The sequence below is a fragment of the Meleagris gallopavo genome, chromosome 7 (assembly GCF_905368555.1).
Source record: "Meleagris gallopavo chromosome 7, MGAL_WU_HG_1.1, whole genome shotgun sequence".
Lineage (NCBI taxonomy): Eukaryota > Metazoa > Chordata > Aves > Galliformes > Phasianidae > Meleagris > Meleagris gallopavo.
The window spans coordinates 21727777-21750544 of NC_139410.1; the positions used below are offsets into that span (position 1 = coordinate 21727777).

The following is a 22768-nucleotide window of genomic DNA, read 5'->3' on the forward strand; positions in this document are numbered from 1 at the left end:
CCTTACATATCATGGCATAGGGTATGGAATATTGCCTTGGCCAGCTTTTGGTCAGCTATCCCGATTCTGTCCCAGCTCCCTGTGCTGCTCCCAACCCTCTTCCTGTACAGTAGGAGAAGCTGAGAAAAGGAACATTGTTCACTCTGTTCAGAACTATCAGAAACAACTGAAAACATTGGTGTGTTATCAGCTTTGTACTTCTCCAAAACGTATCATCGTACCAGCCACTTTGAAGAAAATGTATTCTCTCCCCGATGAAACTAAGGCAACATCCGCCCCTTGTCCTGTCCCACTTATGTTATGCTGGGGTCTCTTATATGTTATGCTGGGGTATCTTATACGTCCTAACTATATACTATCTCCTGTCTTACTTTTTGATGTATACACACATCTAATTCCCATAGCCTATGGTCTATCCATGTAAATTGTCTTTCCATGAAGTTCATTTAATTCATGATTTTGGGCTCTATCTGTCGTAGCAGTCCTTCAGTACATGAGGGAGCATCCATTGTTGGGTGCTTGCTAAACTAGTTCTGACTTCATCAAAATTCGTTCTTTAGTTGGGGAGGTTCTAATTGCAATGGTGTTATTGAGGCCTATAACAACTGTAGTGATGATGGCATGCAGTATTGTGTAGCAACTGATATACGATATGTATCTTCATTTATTCTTACACAGCATCAAATCCCTTTGAGGTATACAACAGACACCCACCATCCTGCTTTACCCACCACATGCCCGCAGGTCCTTTAGAAAAAGTAATCCCACAAATACGCTTGCCTTTGCTTGAGGCAGGAATAATCCAGACTGTCTTGCTCAGCATGTTCTTTACGTGCACCACTGGGTCTTTATGCCCCTTCTATGGTACACAGAACGTCTCATTGGACAGGACCAGCCCGGCTGGCAGATCCCTGAGTGCTGAATAGCCAGGCGGCTTTTGCTAAATACGTGACCCAGTGTTTGAATGGCATGCACCCAAGGCTTTTAACAGTAGTCTTTAATAGGCCAATATATCATCTGATTTTTCCAGATGCTGTGTATAGTAGGGAATGTGAAATACCAACTCAGTGCTGTGTTCTTTTGCCCAGGTCATTATGAGGTTGCTTCAGAAATTAGTCCTGTTGTGTGACGCAGTTCTTCCTGGGGTGCCATGTCACAAGAAGGCTTGCTTTTCAGGGCCCAGGATAGTACTTTGGGCAGTAGGAATGTGCATGGGGTCTGTTTCCAGCCATTCAGTGGTTGCTTTCACCTTTGAATGCGTGTGGTGCTCGGCTGGCCAACAGCTGTAACCTTTTCGCACATCTCATAGTTCACTTAATGTTAGGAGTCAGACAGTTTCTTTCTCTTTCTTCTCCTCCCATTTTAGTCTTGGCCTTGTTCCACCTTCATCTTATGAGTTTCTCTCCTTGTTAAACATTCTGGCTTTTGTAGACATTTTTTCTTCTTGCTTATAGGAGACAACAGTCACAGGCACTGGTTGGTTCTTTGGTTGAACTGTGGGACTTCTGATAGGGATTGGAGTGACCACAAGGCTCGTTGCCCCGGCTGCGGGGCACTTTAGAAGGGTTACGGTACCCACAGGTCCATTACAAGGACTGAAGCAATTACGGGGCCTGTTGCAGGGACTGGAGCAGCTACAGGATGCGTTGCAAGGGTTGGAGCAGAAGCAGAACCCGTCACAGGTGCTGGAGCGACCACAGGACTGCAGAGGCTGCAACCTGGCTGTTCTTCATCGTTGGGTCATCCTGCTTTTTTTCAATTTTTGGAACTGTGATTAAATTCACTTGTAGCTATTATTAGATAAAAAAGGTGAATTAGAAGCTGCAGAAGTCTAGACATCAGTACTGAGCACTTGTGTCTGTGGCCTAACCTACTCAATATTTTTAGAAAGAATAATAATAATAAAAAAAGGTTGTTAAGTTTGCCAAATACATAAAAATGTTCCAAACTAGGTCCCTTCTGAGAATGTCGACTCACGCAAATACTTCTCATTTATCTCATGTATTTATGGAACAGATATGTTTTCTAAATTAAGCTTGTTAAGCGTTCTTTTAACGCCGTTGTACTTGGCACATACCCTCTCAAACATTTCATGGTAACGGCTTGTTGAAAGTCAGAAAGAACTCTCTCTTACATCCTCCTGCCCATACATACAATAAAAGATAAAAGGAGAAAAAATGCTCTGTTCCTTGTATGTCTGCAGTAAGATGTGCTGGGAGTTGGGTAGGCAAAATCCTTGCAGTCATCCTCCCATATATGTTTATGAAGCCACAATGGATCATTAAATTAGAGCTATTGGTAGTTTTTTTTGTTGTTATTGTTTTTTGTTGGATTTCAAATGTTGGATTTACTGTTTCTTCATCACATAAACAAGAGAAATGTTGTTTTTCTGTTTATGTGGAAATGATTGCCAGGAAGTGACCCATGCCACAAGCTTGTAAAAGATGAAAAATTCCTCGTAGTTACGAAATCAGCACATACGAATTAAGTTGCTGTTGTGATTCTGGATTCATTCATTATCTATTTCCATTTGCTTTAGTACTTATAATCCTTTTAAGCTCTTGGCCTCGGTTATACCTTTTGAAAAAGATTTCCAAAAGCTGATTAGGTTCATGTTGATAACCGCTTTGTTTTAATATTACTCTCTGTTAGTTTCACTGGATGTAGCCTTCTGGAGTTCTGAAGTTTTGAACTGAAATGCTAAAACTAAACAAAAAGCCTAGAGCAGTTTGCAAATTTGTGAACTTTAACTTGTCGTCTTCTGTAAGACCACATAGATCCCGTCTCTTAAAATGCAGTTATTCTGCCTGGTTATTCTTAGGGTTTCTCATCATTTAGGAATCTTTTCTACTTTTGCTATGACCAAGTCTGGTTATCTTATCCATCCTAAATATTTTCAAGCAGAAAAATCCATGTCAGTTCTTGAAACACTGCCTTTTGAAAAGTTTTCCCCGCTCCATTCAGTGCTTTGAAATACCGTTTTCTTTTCTGAGAAGTAAAAGTCAGCACTCATTCCTCTGTAGTGCTTACTGAATCTCAGTCCCAGGTATTTAAACGGAGGAGGAAAAAAAAGTCAAAACCATTCACTTCAGCATGTAAGTTAATTTTTATTAACATGTTTTAAATGTATCATGCTAAATGAAACGGAGATGTGGTATCATTGTTAGAAGCACCTCAAGTCTTTTGATTCTTTTGATGATTTTTATTCCCCATCAAAAGCGCGATCATCTTTAATACTGAAAAATGCTTAGCATATTCAAGCGCAGAGAAAACTAGCCAATTTTGAAGGGATGTCAGTCTGCTTAGGAACTTCCATTATGTTTTAGTGTATAAAGTCTGCTACTTTTCATTCCTTTGCAGCTTTCTTTCCTCTTGTTCATTTTCTACTTTTCTTAGTAGGGTACTGTTTTTCTGAAGACATTTACAGTGAGCATTCCTCAGTGCTCACGGTAAACTTTCAATTAACAGGCTTTAGCAGGGGGATTGGAGCTCAATGATCCTTGAGGTCCCTTCCAACCCAAACCATTCTATGATTATATGCTTCTATGATCTCATTATCAGGTCGTACTTTTCTTCACTGGCTTTTCAAGTTAATTGTTTGTTGTTAGAAGTTCTCCTCTCAATGACTATTTTAAGGTGTCTTTTCAGTGCCTATATTTACACAGTAACATCCTCTACAGTGACTATCATATTTCAGTGGTACAAAGCGTTCTGTTAAATAAAGTCCTAAACATAAATGTATTTTAGCCAGGAAAACAACCCAAGCCAACTTAAAACCTGTCTCCTTTCTATTTTTTTAGGAAATTTTCATGCCAAATGCTCTCAAAGATAGATAACCACAGCAGAACAACTAGGTGCTGAGTGTGTGGTAGAGCTATGTTATAAGAAAATATATCTGTTTTCCTTTTAAGGTAATAAGCTCTTGAATTTAGTAGTAAAATAATCTGAATTAAACATGACACAGCGGAGGATTCCATAGTCTGATTTGCCTTCTCTTGCAAGAGGAAAGCACATACCTGAAGTGGGGGCTATGAAGTTAGCTTGTCTCAGGTTGATCTGTTTCCAGCATTGCTGATTAGCAATTCGCAATGTTTGCCACTCATCAGAAATCAGCTTAATACAATATTATTTCTGGCTCCCTAATGGCCTTCTGTTTGTCCTTTTTTGTTTTTTTCATCTCACTTATCTTGATGTGATGGAAATGTTTGCTAAGTCAGCTGTTTCGAGCACATTTACCCTTTCTTTTCCCCCCCACCCAAAACTCAATGATCTCACTCAAAATGTCCAAATAATCCATTTTAGAAAATGATGTTCAAGAAGGAAAGATTGGCAAAGATTGCAGAAGTATCATTCCTATGCTTTAGTGCTTTAATAGCATGTTTCTGTGTAATCTTAATACGTTCTGTTAATAGCTCTGCTTTTCTCAGCATGTTGTTTTTTTCTTCTGTTTTGCCTATAGGATGGATTCTTTTCCACCTGGTGTGTTGTTGCCAGTGGAAACATTGCTGGTGTTCAAAGGGGAGGAAGTGTTTGGGATAAATCCATCAGTACATTGAAAGCAATCCTGATGCAAGTGTATTTGATTAAGGTTGAGAGAAATAGCAGTGAAAGACTAGCAGAATGCCACGCTTTAGAATATCAAAAATACTTTCTCTTAATTTTTGTATCTACCTCAGAAGACATAACTTGCATATGCTTTCTCTGCTCTGTTGGCTTTTTCTTTTACTGAGGTGATCAGTAATTTATTTCCTGCTTTACTTGTTCCAGTTGTATAAGTGTCCGCATCAAATATTCCTATGAAGGAGGGGCCAGTCAATCAGAGAGACTTGTTTGTGGCTGATGGTACTGGAGAACTTAAAAAATGTTAGTGCAAGTATTGATTGTCTCTGGTTGCTGTATAGCTTGATACTGTGAGTTCACGTGTGCATATACACACACAAGGGCTGCTCTGGAATGTGCTGGTGCAGATTTTGACTAGCATGCAGGCTCTTGCTCATTGCTGGTGAAAATGCAAAGCTAATGGTGGCGACTATGTTAAAAAATAGTGTGTCGTAGCTGAGAATTGCTCTATCAAATAGCGTCATTGTGCTCTCCGTATCCACTGTAGTTCTCATGGCAATAAATAGGAAGCATTACTTTTGGAGCAGCCTATGTATATTTCAGATAGATAGATTCTTCAAAGTCCACTAGTGTTCCAGTTCTGGAAGCCAACGTGTTCAAGGCACGCACATTTTACTGCTTACTGAAATAATCTGGTTGTAGTGGAAATGCTGAGTCACAGCCTGACCCAGTGATGGAGCACCTGCTGGGAAGGCAGGGCCAACCCAGAGGAGCTCAGGTGCAACCAATCTACCAGATCTTATTTAAGGCTTGGCTGTGGAGGTGAGAGCTTCTAATGCAGAGGTCCCTGCTTTTCTCAGGACCTTACAGGCCTTGTGAAGGTAAGCATACCTTCATTTCAAAACAGAAAGGAGAGCTGGGTTTGAGATGTAGATTTCAGTTGTGCTATTTTGCGTTGAATTTTCTTTCTATAAATTTCAATTATGACATTAGTAAATAACAATTATAACGCAAGCTGAGACAGCATTAATAGTATACAGGTGGTTTGGTTATTGCAGAATGATGAATGCATATTACTAGCTGCCTCTTTCTTGAGTTTCTTGGGCTCTATATGTTTTAGCTGTGCTAGCTGAAACTTACTAGAACTCCAGAAGTGTCAGCCCAGGGCACGCATTCCTGCCACTTCCTCTGTCTCTTTTCCATAGAAGAAGAGAATAAATCTGTATCTTTTAGCAAGTCAGTTGTTTAGGTACTGCAAGTTCCCCATAACTTTGACAATGATTTAATACCCATGTCATTGCTAGAACAACAAAAACACAGAGATATTCAGAAAGTGAAGCAAATCAGCAGGCAAGGTTTATGTATAGACTGCCTTCTAAAAATGGGAGATTTGTTATCCACCTTCCAAGCTAAACATCACCTTAGAGATAAATATATGGGCTAAAAAGTCCTGCAACTGGAGTGTGGTGTACTCAGATTTGGATAGTCCAAACTGAGTCTTCAGTTGGTCTTTGACAGAACAATTTCTTTGAGAGAAAAAAACATTCAAAGACAATAGATAGATTGCTACCATCAGTTAAGATCAGCAGTTGACAGGATCTGTTTGCCACAACTGCAAGCACAAAATGAGTGAGGTAAGAAGGGGCTGCCTGTTACAGAACTCACTTGTTGACTAAGGGAGAACAGAGGGAATCCAGATTGTCTTTCTAGTGAAGTCACATTCTGTTTACAGAGTTACAGGTGTTTTGTCTTGGATTATATAACATTTTCAGTGTTGTTTTCTTGTTTCTGTTTTTTCTTCTTTTTGGCTGTTTCTTGCTTTTTGTTTGGATTTTTTGAGCTTCGTTTCTAAAGTAGGAAAAAATATTTCCTTAGAGAAAATCGCCAGAATGTTAAAGGTAAATTCTGTTTAAATAGGTTTTTATCTTTTCCTATGGACTTTGCTTTCGTACGCCCTAGATAATATGAGAAGTGATTACCTGTGTTTGAAGAGTAACGTTTTATTCAAACTTACAAACTCTTCTTCTACACGTGGTTCATTTTCACATTTTTTTTAAATGCAAATCAGTAGCACAACTACACAGACCCCAAACTGCACGTAAGGAGTGAATAAAACACATTAAAATGGATTAGCTCAGTCAGTGCTGTACTCGATGAAGCTACCGGAAGGACATGATGAGAAATGTTTCTTCAGCTCAAGAAAGCAAGTGATCAGCAGTTCAACAGAGCAAAGATGGACACTTCACTTCAATTGTTGAAGTTTTAAGGCCAACAAGGAGTACAGGCAGAGGTGTAAAAGTATTAGTTTCTAGACTCTGCACGGTTAGGAACAGCTTCAGAAGACAAGCAGGGAAATGAGTAGATGCCGAAGCAATTCTTCCTGTAATGCAGCCTATACTGGGGTGGTCTGAGTTGACAGAGATGGTACTTAAAAAGCAACTATGATTCTTCTGAGGAGTTTTTCCCTTCTCAGTAATGGGAACGTTGCTCACTCAATTTTCTCATTCGGTGTCTTTTCTCTACTTCAGTGGTATGAATTTATAGGCTTCTCCTGAAATAATACTGATACATATGAAAGGTTGAAAATGAGCAACAGTAATTGTCCTTACGTCTTTCATACGCTGTCATCCTAACACAAATCCACTGGAGTTTTGGCAGCTTTTCTGTTGAGAAGATAGCGCCAGTCTCTTGGAGAACTTTGGAACGTTAAAACTGATAGATTTCACAAGTAACCACAGCAGCCTTGCCCTTCCTAAAACCTACTAGCGTAAAGATTTTGGAAGAGCACACGTAGCTCTGCATGCTTTCCAGTGCAAAGTAGAGTTTGATATCAGTAAATTAGTGATGTAGTGTGGGCTTTAATTCCAACTGCATCATTAATTAGTCCCACCTACATCATTCAATATACTTCCATTGCCGCGTGTATCTTGAAAACCCAAACTGGCCACTGAACTTACAGAACATGTAGCGATGTTGCTCTGGACTGTGGGCATGGGGAAAAACAAAACGTACGCTTCAGAAAACCAACTACAGGTGCAAAGAAACAATGGAGTAAGCACAAGGAATGTATTGTGAGCACCAGTGAGGAGAATGTTTTACTCCATTGTCAGGTGAGGTTTATTTCAGATAATTGGGCTGTAGAGAGGAAAAAAAGCTGATCTACCAGCTTTGAATTTACAATATTTATGGTAGGCAGAAGAAGCAGTAAGACACTTATTGAGGTTGATTAAACGTGTCAGTGAAGTGGAGAAGTGCAAAGCCCATATGAGTGCAAACAACATACTGCAAGTGCTATGTTATTAGATAGAACAATAAATAAAGACAACTTCACATCTGCATCGCAGCTACTAAAACTGTATTTATTTTCTGTTTGCAATACTGTGGCTTAAGGACATAAGAGTTATATTTTTAATGAGGGTTAAGCCGGGTACAACTGGATGTCAAGCATTAAATGCTTTCTATGCTTTTTTTTTTTAGATAAAGTTGCCCAAAATTATGCAAAAAAGAAAAACGCTAAGGGCAGAAATAAAGCTACTCTGAAGGGCAGATACTGAAAATTTGATGGATAAGGCAGAAAAAAAAAAATCACCTTTTGTTATGGAAATCTCTGCCAGTATTCAGTAGGGAATAATCTGCCTCTCTTAATACGAGCCAAGAAAGCTTCCTACTTCCTACTCTGTGGTATACTCCAAATTATGTTGTGCTCTACTGGCATATCCTTTGGTTATGTAAACTTCAGATAAGTACAGAACACTGTGGGATTTATAAGAAAATTCCATCTTAGGAGGATTTTTTTTTATGTCAGTGACAACTTATCTGAAAAGTGTCTGCAAAGTCTTCTGCAAAGAGCAAACAGTAACCTGAACAGTACGTGCTGCTATTCATTTCTGGTAGCAACGTGGATGTTTACAAGGAATGAGTAATTTAACCCAGAGCACACACAGCAAGCAAGCTCGTCCCTTGTCACATTGTGTGTCTAAGGTTTTCTTTGAAGTACAGACTGTATGCAGATGTCCTGGCATCGAGGAAGCCTGTCTGCTGTTCGAGCACCGGAACAGATCTCAAACATACGTAGATCTTGAATTAGCTCTCATTGCTGATCAAATGCTTAAGGTCAGTTATTGAATTGGAAATGCATAATCACAATAACTGGGGTTACTCAAGCAACTTCAGTTCTATGCTGTATTAGTTTAGATGTGATTCTGACTGTTAGATGCCCCACTGGGCAGCACTCACTGATTTTTGTGAAAGATAGCGTTTGGTTTTGCGTGCCACAGGCAACTGCTTCATCTAGTTTAACATATGTAAGAGGTCAACATTGTTCTACGAGTATGCTTTGCCTTGCCCTCATCTGTACTACATTTTATGTGATGCTGTTCCTTCAGGTCACAAGCCAGTATTTAGGAACTACGCTGTGGCATGGATATGTGAAACCACTTTTTACGTGTTTAAGTTTGGAGTAACACATAAGAGACAGAGAGGGGAAAAGATAAGTAGTAAGGGCTGTCACTTTTCACCTAACTGTTTAAAGGGAGCTTTTGGTACTGGGTTCATGGGGGTTTTTTACTTTTTCTTGGCTTTCTTTTTTTTTGCATCTAATTAAAAGGAAATCTTTCCAGTTTTGTCCTTGACTGCATTGAATTGCTGGTGAATCTTCTGCCTTGTTATAGCCTTGTTGTACAGAGGGCTTTTTACAGCACTCAAAATGGCACAACATTTTGGTGGCAAACACCATGCCTCCTTCTGAGAAGGAGAGTGAAAATTCTTAATATCTCTGAAATTCAGTTGGAGCTGCTGCTTTTTGCAGTGTTCCTGCAAGCATGGAGCACTGCTGTATAACCACATTCTGAGCAGCAGGAAGTCACTACCACTCAGAACTGTACAATTTTTTTTTAATGCTAAGGTAACATTCTTTTCAGCTTTTACATTTTATATGATACATCTTGTTTTAAGCAAATGCCATTTTCTACAATGCCACAGTGTGGCTAAACTGGCAAATATTGACTTTTTTATTATTTGTTTTTTTCTATAGGTTTAAATTATAGCACCTTTGAAAGACTTGCAAGACCAGTAAGCTTGCTTCTGTGCTTTGCTGTTTCTAGAATGCTAAGAACTGTTTATCCCTCAGGTACTGTTGCTTCCATTGTTGATAGAGCCTTGCATTACTTGAATTGGTCCTGACAAAACTGCAGTGGTACTTGGAGTGTCAAGAAAAACACAGGTAAACAAGCCAGAAAAAGCAAGTCCAAGCAGGCCTACCACACCCCAGCAAGCAATACAGGCAGGCTGTTAATAACGGACAAGGAGAAGGCTGAGATACTTAACAACTGTATCCCCAGCAAGTTTGAGGATGACACCATGCTGTCTGATGCAGTCAATGCATTGGAGGAACAGGATGCAATCCTGAGACCCAGACAAGCTCAAGCAGTAAGCACAAAGTATTTTTGTCATTCATGTTAGAGCTCAGCCTCAGCTAGGGACAAAGGTTCACAGTAACTAACTTCCCAAGATTCAGCAGCCAAGGGTTTTGCCAAGAAGCACTAGTTCAGGTTACCCAGGAAGAAACCAGAGAGAGTTCTCAGTGAACTCATCTTAAAAAAGGAAAGGAGGTTTTTTCCCTGCAAGACAGTTGCTGCCACTCTGCTCTCCAGCCAGCTCACCTGCCTTTGTGCTCAGGAAGCTCAAGAGACTTCTATCCAGAAATACAGCTGCAAAGATACAAACACTGGCAACGCAGCAGGTGATTTCACTCACTAAGTAAAGTAAGCCTGACGCTTACAACTTATTTACTGCAAAAGCATAAGTATTTGTTATTAAGTCTCACCTTTTTTTTCCCCCCACAGAACACGCCATGCCAAACAGCGATTGTTTATGGGATCATTTTTCTCCCTTCTTGTGTTACCCAAGAAATAAGATCAGCAGCAAGGGAACAAGGCTCAAGGACAGAAATAGATGCTGCATCCTTTCTTTTGACGGTAAGCAAGGATTTACTGTTGTTAAGTCAGAGACAGGCAGATAATCCACTTCACCACAAAAACTTGAGCTAGCTGAGCCTAGCCATTCCATTTTAGCACAGATATTCATAGGCACATTCCAGTTCTCACACACACCACAGGGCATTCACACCTGTGGAAAAAAGTCTTTGCAAAAAGCCTTCACAAGCCAATAATTCTTCCGCAAAAGGGAATTATCACCACCGGCTTCCCACCTCACAGAAGCAAGCTTAGTTACCAGCATTTTGGGGGCACATGTTGAAATGAGAACATAATTGTATCTACAAGATCTCCTCTCATTTCTTTCCAAAGTGAAATTGAAGTGAGACTTCTCAAAGCAGGAGACCTAGCTTTTCACTATTTGAGTTTAGACAACTTAAAGTCACCTGTCCAGCGATTCAATTGGGTGCATTTTACAGGAGGCATGCTCTTAAATACTGAGTAAAACCTTACCCACAGAGTTTTCTACATTTATTCATATAATAATTGGAATTGGCCTCAGAGAGCTCTCACAAAAGGAGCTTTCACAAGCATTTCCATTTTTTATTTCCCTTTTAGATCAATTAATTTCCCCCAAGAGGAGATGACAAGTCACAGAGCAGCAACTTTCCTCCTTCCTTATCAGCCTATTTAGCTTGTTGATACTGTAAAGCAGCCATAGCATATGCAGGACATACACTGAGACACCACAGGAGCATTTCACCTCCACCCACTTACCCAAACCCTGTTAAAAGGGAAATGCCCCCACACCCCTCCAGACACATTACATTACTACACAGAGCAAGCACCCTCTCACATCAGAGTCTCAAACAGGTTTTCCCTGAGGTTTGAAATAAACTGAGTTTTCTCCTTCAGCAGGACACAGAACCCAACTCCATCTCCTACCTTCAGGACTGGGAGCACCGCCACAGAGCAACCATCACCACACAGGACCCACTCCAGTACCCAGGGACACGACCCCCTTCACCAGGGAGACCCCCGATAGGCAGGAGGGGGGGGCGCCCCGATAGGCAGGAGGGGGGGGCGCCCCGATAGGCAGGAGGGGGGGGCGCCCCGATAGGCAGGAGGGGGGGGCGCCCCGATAGGCAGGAGGGGGGGGCGCCCCGATAGGCAGGAGGGGGGGGCGCCCCGATAGGCAGGAGGGGGGGGCGCCCCGATAGGCAGGAGGGGGGGGGCCCCGATAGGCAGGGGGGGCGCCCCGATAGGCAGGAGGGGGGGGCGCCCCGATAGGCAGGAGGGGGGGGCGCCCCGATAGGCAGGAGGGGGGGGCGCCCCGATAGGCAGGAGGGGGGGGCGCCCCGATAGGCAGGAGGGGGGGGCGCCCCGATAGGCAGGAGGGGGGGGCGCCCCGATAGGCAGGAGGGGGGGGCGCCCCGATAGGCAGGAGGGGGGGGCGCCCCGATAGGCAGGAGGGGGAAAAAATTCCGTTACTGACCTGCACCCACCCTCCCACCCAAAAAAAAAAAATAATCTCTCTGAGATGGTGCAAAATCCAGCCAACAGCCCCACACAAGGGGGGGGAAGAGCACAGCCTGTGCACTCTGAGTGCACAGGCTGTGCTCTTTCCCCCCCTAAACCTCTAAGCCAAGCAACCACACAACCAACTCCCTTGCTAATAAACTGAATAAATCAACAATATACAGATCATAATTAAAAAATACACAGGAAACTTAGGCTAGACAAGTTACCACACCAAAGAAGAACAGTTAGAATGCTTACCCTTGTTCCAGGCTCACTGAGAAGACTCCAAGAGATCTTTCCCTACCGGTAGTCAGCTCTTAAATGGGATCTCACAGAGGTGCAGCTAGGCTCCACCCCTTCCAGTAGCACAGGTGGATTACCTTCATCTGTGCTCCACAGCTGACTCAGCAGCCAATCAGAGGTTCAGAACAAGGTTCAACAGCTCCCACACACTAACCAACCTCTACACCCACTAAAGGGATCCCAACAGGGGCTCCCAGGTCAAAGGACTACACAACAGACACCCACCAAGGAGACTGACCACCTACCCAACACACCACCACAAACAGTGCCTACCTGGGGGCTCTCCTCTACTTCTTCCATGAGTGCAGCACACCTGCCAGCCAAGGATGCAGACTTCCCTCTCAGGATGCCAGCTGCACCACAACCCCAAGTAAGAACTCACCTTGGCTAAGCTGGACCTCACCAAGCTCCCCCCAGGAACAGTTGCCAGAGTCCTGCAGGCTGCACTTCTCCCCTCACACTCTGTCAATCCCATTCTTCCAGGAGCAGACCTGCCACACACCTTGAGGGCTCAAATAAAGAAGAAACAAACACACACCATAACCCTCAAACAAAAACAACTTGTGTTCTCTGGCACCCGATCCCAGGTGAAAACTCCAGCCCGGGGGCAGCACGCACAGCTCAGGCACCAAAGGACACCGCTTACCTCACCAGCACGATCCCCGCTCCGGCCCTGGACCTGCGGAAGAGCTCCGTGAATCGCTTCTCAGAGGGCGCGGGGGGAGGGCAGCCCTCGGGTCTCTCACCTCCTTCGTCTCACCGCCGATGAAACCGCTCCCACGCTCAGGCGGATCCTCGCTGCTAAACGCTCCGTTGCGGCGCTCGCCCTGCGACGACGTCGTCCGATCCCGCTCCCTCGCTAAAGCCGCTTCCCTGTCGCGCGTCACCCGGGAAAGCATCCGGACACAACTCGCAGACCCCTGGAGAAGGTGACTCCGCAGCCTATTCTGTCACTCTCGCGGCACAAGCATCCTTACTTCTGACGTTCCGATCTGTGAATGTTTCCACCTCGCGCCTCCCGTCGGTGCCTGAATGAGCCCGTCGTCACCATCAGCAAGACCCCTGCACTTCAGATCATTACTGACAGTATGATATTTCCCCCCATATCTTCCACAGCCCTTCTCTCGTCCCAACACAGAAGGCTACCTCCTTGGTCCAGCATCATTTCCCCTCACCGAATCCACCACGACTACTTAGAAATTTTTGCTCATTAGGTCACTTGCAGCTGTCACCTCGACTTGCAGCTGTCCCATCACCTTGTTGTGGAGGGAGGTGAGGCTCAGTACATTCCAGTTCTCTCACCGGAAGAGAAACTCCACCACCTCACCTGTCTGTCTCTCCTATAAGGAACGCAGCCATCCACAACAGCATTCCAGCTGTGCGAGCTGTGCCACCACGTCTCCACGACGGGAACGAAATCAGGCTCCTGAAATTACAAATAAGGGGGAGGGGGAAAGATATCGTCTCAGCCGGCTCGTTCCCACCGCTGGAAGCAGAAGGGGCTGAAAAGCAAAAGGGGCTGAAGCACCCGCGAAACCCTTCTCGGGCGGTTCGGCGGCGGCGCCGTGCTGATCCCAAAGAAGCGTCCGAGCGGCAGCCGCACACGAGCCCCAAGAAGAGAGAACTTACCTAGTGACTCCCAAACACTCACCGCTTCCACCATCTCACCGGGTCGGGATGACGAGAGGCTCCGCTGCAGCCTTCGCTCAGCCTGCAATAGGATAAAACTTGTTTCAGCAGCCCTTTGCGCCGCTTCTCATTCCCAGCGGCACAGAGGCGAAATACGGCCCCGTCCCGCTCGCTCCTACCGATGAGACCGGGAGAAACTGAAGCCCCCGCTAAAAAGCCCCGGAGGAACCGAGAGCCCTCAGGACCGCGTTAGCGCTCGGGGAACCGAGCGGCAGCTCCCTCCGAAAACGCGACGGCAGCCGGGCGGCGATGTTACACCGCTCCGAGAAGCCGGGACGGCCCGGCGAGAGCTCCGCGTCGGCCACCGAACGGAGAGCGGCGAAAGCCCGGCGGCCTCCTGCCGCAGAGGGCGGACGGACCCGAGTGCTGGCCGCCTCCGCGGTCCCGTCGCCACCAGAAGAACTCACCGGTTCGGGCTGATCTTTGCCGGGAGACGTCTCGCCGCAATCTGAAACAAAACAACACAACAAACAGAGAACGTTACAAAGAATCCCGAGGTCTCGTTTTAAGAGCAGCCCCTCGCGGTGCCTCGCAGCCCCGGCGGCGCAAGGACCGGACAAAAGAAACGGAGCCCGCTCCGGCTCCCCCACGCAATGAACTCCGGCAGCTCTCTCGTAGCTCCCGGCGGCCTCCGGCGGAGCTTAAGAGGCTTTGGGGCGGAGCCGCCCCGCTCTGCGGACGAGGTGCAGCTGTGCCCGGGCGGCCGCGGCCCCTCGGCAGCTGGGAGTCGTTGCCTCGTTAGCGGCGGGGGGCTCGTTAGGGCTGGCCGGGGACTCTGACAGTTAGTCACGTGGGCTCTAGAACTGAATTAAGGACTTAACCTGCACTTTCAATTACAGTTTGTTACGGGCTTCTCCTCGCCTCATGGCGGGATTCACTAATAAGTTTAACAATTGTGCCTAATTCAAACGGATCTCATTGCATCTCACACGACACCCTTTCGAAGAACATCTCCAGCCTTAACAGTTTCCAGAGTCCCCTGCTGTGTGCTGTCTCTGTTCTGCTTTCCCTCTCCCCTCGTCCAAAAAAAAGGAGAAAAAAAAAAAGGAAAAAAAAGTTTGTTAAACGTGAAAAAACTTTGTACCTGACAGAGAAAATGTGACAAGGCAGCAGTGGAAATGTGGGAGCGGCGACGTGACAAACGCCTGAACGGGTGAACGATGCTGACCAGTGAAATTGGAAGCGGAGCTTCACAAACGGTACTGTACGGCACAACTCCTCGGCTTATAAAGGAATTATTTACACGTGTCCCTTGCTTTGAGAACCTGCTGTCTGTGAATGGGCACGTCTGCTCAAAGGAAAGAAGTACCAAGTATAGAATCTGACCGAGAGGCCCGAAGAAGTTGCCGGTGAGTTCCTCTCAAACCTCTTTGTGCCTACAAATCACCGGGTGATTTAAAGCTGCCGAAAGCTGTGGTGAATAAAACGGAAAAGGGCAAGCTATCGAGAAGGTACAGAGGTGGCCCCGAGGGCCTTCACGTGCTAATGCGGGATGAAAAAGGCCAGAGATGTGATCTTAGGGCATCCTCCTTCAGCTTGTGCAGATAGCCCCATACTGAGGAGAACCGGGGAGGTCCGGGATGGGTTCCCACTGGATGATGAGACAGCTACTTTATCCCGAACCAGAGCTACGAAGCAATCCTTACGTTTTGTCTTTGGCTGTCAGCGGTCGGACGATGCAGTGACAACGTGCAAAAGGGCTCTGGACTCATCTTGCGCTGTGCTACAGCGTCAGATCATTGTTTTTCTTTCTGTACACACGCTCTAATTGTATGATACTGGCAAAGGAGAGTCGGAACTGTGGATGTGTTCACTCGCTGCTTAATGATGCTTGCATAATCGGTGACATACGGGATCTCAATGAAGACTACGTGCAGCGTGCTGTTTGTCTAATGAGAAATTTAAAGTGCATCTTTTCATGGTTCATCGTGTGATTGCTAAGAAGGCTGGAATTAGTGAAATTCCTATGTGATTGAGAGAAGGGCTTTCTGTCACTTTGTATTCATAAAAATAAAATTTGATTAAAAAGCTCACGTCTCTTTTCATGGAGGTATGAGAGTTGAGGACTCTGAAATGTACCTAGCGTTGATCTAAACGACAGTTACTAAAAGCTCAGGAATCGTTGTCTTGCAGAGAGTGGAACCTGTCACCCGTGATAAATTATAAATATTGCGCTATCTATACAAAAAGGAGTTCTTAACGGTGTCCATTAAAAATAATAGTTTGCAAACCTACAAACATCCCACAACCTGCTTTTAATTGAAAACTTTTTTCCTCAGACACTGTAGGTACATGCTGGCTGTATTTGTTATATTCTGAAGTTATTTTAACTCGCTGTAGACTTCTGCATGTGAAGTAAGGCCCAGGAAAGTCACAAACACTGGCTATCCTTCCCTGAGCAATGCTTAATAGCCCAGCCTGTAAGATGCTGCTTGCGTCCTTAGAAACAAAAGTCTGAAAAAATCTGTGTATTTTCAGCTGTAATCATTAAGCCTTAGCGTTCCTCAAAGGAAAAGCAAGCGTACCAGCTTTCCTCTGCTAACAACACAGAATTTTCAGTCATTTGGTGGCACCATCTCTCAGAACCGTCCTAAACTAAACCCCTGTAATTCAGCCTCGCAGAAGGTTTTAGAACTGCATTTTAGATTAAGTCGTGAGGAAAAAAAGACTGGGAGAGCATTTAACACTTAAACAGGTGTTGGATTTTGAGTCCCGTCCCCTGAAGCGTCTATGTTCATTGGGCTTATGATGGAATTTCAGTCTCGGCCTTAACTGCGGAGCAAATACATACGAGCTCTGCACAGTGATGCTGCTGTGTAATCTATTCCTCTGAAGTGTTCTGTCTTGCTGCAGATCCCCACGGAAGCATATCGGTGGATGCGCAGGCTCTGAGGTACAGATTACGTGCAAGAGCAGTAGAAGAAGCCCACGAAGACTTAACAGAACGAGATACATTTGCAAATGCTTAATAGCAGTTAGTCGTAAAAGGGAAGCCGTTCAATCTCTACCCTGCAATTTGGATATTGCAAATCATTCTGCATGCACTCAGGGAAGCTGGATTGTCCTGCTAAGAAATAAATACAGAAGATTCAGATGCATAGTGACCATATTTTTGAACCCGAGCTAGATGGCAACATGCAGCTTTTAATAAGAAGCCCGAAGAAATTACAAGTTGCTAAAATCCAAGGACAACTAGGCATTCCATTTTGGCAGCCATGCTTTTCTCTGCCAACAGCAGTAAAAATGCCATTTGGCGACGCTTCCTTTTAGCATGAACAGAAATGATTGTGAAAACAAACCCAGTGAAATATTCATCAATAAAATGGCAAAATCACTAAATAATGCATTTGTTTGGTTCTAGAGGCTGACCTGCGTGAAACTCTTGGGAGGTGAAATGCAAACTATTATTTTGGCTATGGTGCATTCCTGGGGAAAGACGGCTATGAGAACTCTACATTTCACAACGAAAGCAGTTCATGTTTCAGCTTGAATTATGCATATTCTTCAGTAGGTGGCCTTCTTCCTTCTTCAGCGGTACTGAATCAGCAGGCTGGTGCAGTGCTAGTGGGCGCTTTGCTGCTTGAGGTGCCATCCTTCAGAAGACAGACCAAAAGCAAGGCCTCCTTTCCTTCTGATTTTGATGGCTCTTACAGCAATTTTTTCCCCTAAATTTTGTTTTGTGCAGTTTTAATTTAGTACGGTGTTTTTCTCCTCTTCCTTCCCGCCCTACGTTGTTTTGTGACATTGCTGAGCACTGTTAAATGACCACCGTACTTCCTCTGAAACGGCTGCGTTTAAGAGGTGAGTGAGGTGAAGCCTGCAAACACACCTTATGAACCATTCCAGAGAAAGAAACACAAGGTCACTTGCAATTGTTACATGCCGATATTTACCTGGACAAACTCCAGCTTTTCTGCACCCCGCCAGGAGTTTGCTTTCATTTGTAGTTTAACTACCCAGGTGAAGACAGGCAGCTGAAGGGAACGCCGTCTCTCCTCGAGAGAGCACGAGGCTCGTGCCTGAGAGATCTTTCTGGGTAGGCTGGTGGCTGTCTGAGAACCTGAGTCACGAGCAACCTTCCTCCACAACAACATGAGTTATTAGCGGCAGTGCCGGCCGGTTTGTCTGTGGCTGCCTTCCGTCTGTCTCATCCCTCTTTCAGGGTCAGTCTGTCCTACCAGGGGAACTGCACAAGCCTCAGCAAAGTTTGCCTTGTTACTCTCAGGGCTCCTCCTTCATCTGACGTGTTCTGATGAGCCCTGCAGGAGACCAAAATGTCAGAGAGATTCTGGCTTTAGCTCATAAAGCAACTCTCCTGATGAAGTTTATTGTACCTAAACTCGTCACACTGAAGTTTAGTGTTCTGACCAAGAAGACACAGACGCAGCGCTAAGAGAAATAACTGCTCGTAGGATCTAGCATGTGGATGGGGCTGGTGTGGTGGGAGTCGGGAGAGGAAGGAGCAGACAGATCTGCTCATAATGAGAAGCACGGCACAGCCTCTGCCGTGAAGATCGGAGCTGCATCTTCCCGGTCATTAACAGGGAAACCTCCCCCATGGCCCAGGAGCTGCGGCCCGCTGCCACCGTGACCCCAGGGCAGCGGAGTCTAGAAGCACTGCGGGCTGACAACTGTCAGTGCCTCCCAAAATGCTTCAGGACTTTCTCCTCTCCAAAGAACGCCCGAAGCAGACAAGTCCTCATTATTTCAGGGGGCTTTGAGCCAGAGCCTTTCCCAAGCGACCGCCAGACTTTCGTGCAGACTCTTCAGCCTACAGTCTGGTAGTATGGCTCTTGTTGCAGAGGCTTCTTTTTAGGAAGGGAAAGTACTGGAGGAAATTCTAGCACGTTTCAGACTCTTCACTGCTTGTCAGTTACTCTGGATAGAGAATGAAAACCTTAATCCAAGTGTTAGAAGCCTTCAAAGGATCAGTGCCCAGCTTTGCCAATGAACAGGTTATTCCTGTGTCACCTCTACTTTGGTTTGTGTAATTGATGTGGCAGAGCTACTTTTTGAATCTTGGACTGATTTTGTGCAGAAGAGACTGCTATTTCTGAGCCGCAGTGCTTTCAAGGCATTTTGCAAAATGAGATGTTTTACTTGTGGCAGAGAAGATACTGTGCTTTTGACAAAAAATACCAGCCGTTTGGTTTCTCATGCTCTGTATCTATGATTGGTGATCTCCCACCATAGCAGAAGAGAGCTCTACTGCTATGCCAGTCTCTACTTTAGGTGGTGCTTGGATATAGTCACGGGAACTTCAGAGTATCTTATGTGAAGTGGAATAAGCATTCTGAATCACATAATAATGACTTCTTGACATTTTCACAAGGATCTTCATTTTTTCCTCAAAAAGGCAACAACTCATCAAATTTCAAACAAAAGCTCCAGCAGGCGTGAAAAAAACCACACATATATTTTGAAGGCATAATTGCTGGGTGTTCGAAGTGGATGTCTGGCTAGTAAAGACTGCTAGAAGTACAGATAAAAGCTGTTCATGGTGACGAAGCCTGTGAACCGAGCTACATTTTTGCTAGTTTTTCTAGGAGGACCTGAACATCTTGAAGAAATATGTTCTGCAATTCAAAGTGAATCCCAGGAAGAACTGTCTAATAGCACGCGCTATAAACCCTCCGGCAAACCGTAATGGTGGGAGATCTTTGCAGGGAAAGTGCTTTTTTGTCAGCACTCAGTCGAGTTAAAGAGCTTTCTCATTTTCTTGTAGAGTTGGAATAGTTCTTCTTTATTGTATTCAGCATACATCTTATACACGGCTCACTTACAAACAAGAAGTTCCTGTTCCTCTAACAGTTTCTCTAATCAGTTAATTGGCCCTAGCTTCTCCCAAACAACAGCGATAAGGTTTCTCAAGTGTGACAAGTTAACAACGCATACAAAAGAACCTTCTGTTTACCATTAGGCTCTGTTTGCTGTCTTACACTCCGGTCTCCCAGGGCTTTACAGTGATAAGTTCTATCAAAGGGTCTGATAAGCTCTCTGGTGACTCACTCACAATCACAGCTTCCCCAGAGTTTTGACATCCTTTTTATAGAATGGAATAGAGAGAAAAAGGTTGGCGCAACCTTATCTAAGTCTGAATATCTTTTCTGATCCACTGATCCCATTTGCTTTGCGCTCAGACTAGGCTGGGTGGTCTCTGAATCTCCACATCAAAGCAGACGCTGTGTTGAATCAGGCAATGAGTAGTACACCTGGAGTTTTCCAGAAAGTAAGTATTGTTCTCCCCATTTCATCAATTGATTGAGCCTTGCTGTTATTTGGGGCAGAAAAAATAGCTAGTTGTTTGTATAATAAACTCTATAGAAAGCACAGTTTTGACTCTTTGGGTCAGCACTAGACAATCTGCGTTACCTCAGACAGATAAGCCATTGTAATCCTTAGAACACACTGTAAATTAACTACGTGCTTAATTATTTCACTGGTGGCACAGTAGTATTTTTCTTTCATCAGCCTGATGCTAGCAAATACTATGAAGGAAAACACAGTGCAAAAGCAAATGTGTTTGAGTAAGCTCTACCTTACACGCTTCAAAAGGGAATGTAGGCAGTACAAGAATATGCTTGTGTTACCTGAACAACTTTCGCATTGATCATTTGCTTTTAAATGATGAAATAAAACAAGTTCAGAGCAACTGGAACAATAGAGTAGTCAGAGCATCTCTTTCATGTTTGTTATGGGCTTGTTATGTAATCTGGATAGGAGTACCAGAAGAGTGACTGCAGTCTCAGCTGAGCTTTTGAATAACAGCTTTCAAGTGCCAGGGAAAACACTGGATAAAGTTTCTTCAGTGTTGTCTTTGTTACTGAACACAGACCATTTAAAAAAAAGAAACAAAGTCAGTGATGCTTACAAAAATTCTTTATTTTACCTTTCTGGAGACATAAAACTTGATCTGAAGCATAGTTCCAAAAAAATGCATTGAGATGATTTGTTCATAAGTGTACAGTGTGTCAGCATCAGCACTCTTACTATGACTTTCATGTCACATATTTTGGAGCCTTGTTCTAAGTCTTCTGGCAGCACGCAAGTTTGGTGCTTTCCATTTTGACTGAATTAATTAGAGAAATTCTGATGATCCTCCCAACTGTGAAATTGTTAGAATTTTTCAAACAGAACATTTGTAAAAATTACTTTTACCCCAGTTAATAATGAGTTGGACATCTGGCTGTATTTCTGTATTGTTTAGATGGACGATAGATCACAACAGGCAAAGGAAATGGTCAGTGAGAACTATATCTATGTACTTATCTTGTCTTAAAGTCAATCTGTTACTAGTCTTGAGCCTTTCAGGTTGCTATAGAAACTGCCGTAGCCTCCAACTGCATTTCTGCCAAGACTAAGTTGCATTCAGTCTCATAGGCTCTCTATTAACTGCAGCACTGACAGACAAAAGCACGGTGCAGGAGGAGCTGAATTAATGGTTTAATTTGATGCATGCATCTTCTCCATATGAGGACTGATCCAAAAGTAACGCCTCCTATTTTATGACCTCGGCCAGAGATGTCAGAGGCAGATGTTGATGGTATGGCAATAGAGGCTGAACCTTCCCACCAATATTCCCTTACGCTTTGTTGCTGTGCAACAGAAAGCAGCAGAGGAGCAGCTTGACGAAGTGGCATCCAACACAGAGTGAGGATGAGAAAGAGGTAGAATTCTTACATTCCTCCCTGCAGAGCAAACAGCACCTGTAGACATCGATTGGCACTTACTGAACATTTCTGGAGACCAGCCAGCAGACATGAGCACAGCGAGGTGGGGGTGCTGCGTTTCAGCACATGGCAACTGCCATAGTGGATCACCTCCACTGGTGCAGATTTTTTATGAGCATGGCACTCAGGCTCTTGTTCATAGGTGGCAAAAAAAAAAAAAATAAATCAATAGCTACTGGTGGTGACTAAGTTGAAAAGGAGTACTTTGTAGCTGAGAATTTGCTCTCTCAACTAATATTATTGCACTCTGTTGTAACTGCCATGGAAAGAAACAGGAGTATAAATAAATAGGAGGCAATACTTACAGAGCTACCAGAGTACTGTGTTTCCATATTCTTTTCCAGGTTTTTCCTTACAAGCCAGTAAAGCTTTAACATGTATTGGTCCCACAGAGATGGATGGTCTTTGCTGCGACTGCATTTGATGTTTCCTAGCCTTCAATGCCATTGGAGTAGCTGCAAGAGTCTCTCTCACCTCTGCCTTTGTGTAACAGACATGAAAGCACACAGCTGTTTCAATAGATCTCGTAAGCTTGATCACTCAACGCTCTTCATGGTTTTTACTCGGTTTGTGTGAATCAGAGATGGGCAGTTTTTTGGGCAGGCCTGGTTTTAGGTCATAAATGTCAATTTATTGAAGTTGAAACCGAACATGCTGCATGCAAAGTTCAGTAAGACTTTTTTCTTTTGTCCTCAATCTAGCATTAATGAGAAATTCCACCAGGAACATCTCGCTTTCACAACCACATCTCAGATCAGTTTCCCTGGCTCTCAGCATAATGCTGCTGCCAGTGAAATACATTGTTCTTCTGATCCTGTTCGGTGTTCAGTGGTGGTGGACTAGATCACAGCTAGTTAACATCACGCTCAATGGATGTAAGTTCTGAACTTAATAAAAAGCAATTCCCCATTGTTCTCTTGCACAAAAAGAGGGAAAAAAATATATCACAACAGGAAGAAGAGTGAAAGTATTGCATGTATTTCCATTTGTAATGTTAAGCTCTCTTTTTAAGCTCTGCTTGTATGTAGTGGA

The 22768-nt window shown here is 44.2% G+C and overlaps 1 protein-coding gene across 14 annotated transcripts in view; it reads right to left on the reverse strand.

Moving 5' to 3' along the window:
- LOC109368541 (uncharacterized) overlaps positions 1-14865 on the reverse strand; it is a 28920-nt gene extending 14055 nt beyond the window's left edge. For 2 of the 14 annotated variants that reach the window (XR_014884486.1, XR_014884485.1), the window contains exons 1-4: positions 14414-14785; positions 13064-14028; positions 12964-12996; positions 12273-12827 (exon numbers count right to left, since the gene is read on the reverse strand). Coding sequence is in view for 1 of the 14 variants with exons in the window: in XM_085228468.1 (XP_085084594.1) it covers positions 1756-1790; positions 12591-12819; positions 12964-12996; positions 13064-13216 (450 nt within the window). In the remaining 13 variants the exon portion in view is untranslated. The other 12 variants (XR_014884493.1, XR_014884495.1, XR_014884492.1 and 9 more) reach the window with 12 other exon arrangements.
- Between the last annotated feature and the right edge of the window lie 7903 nt (positions 14866-22768).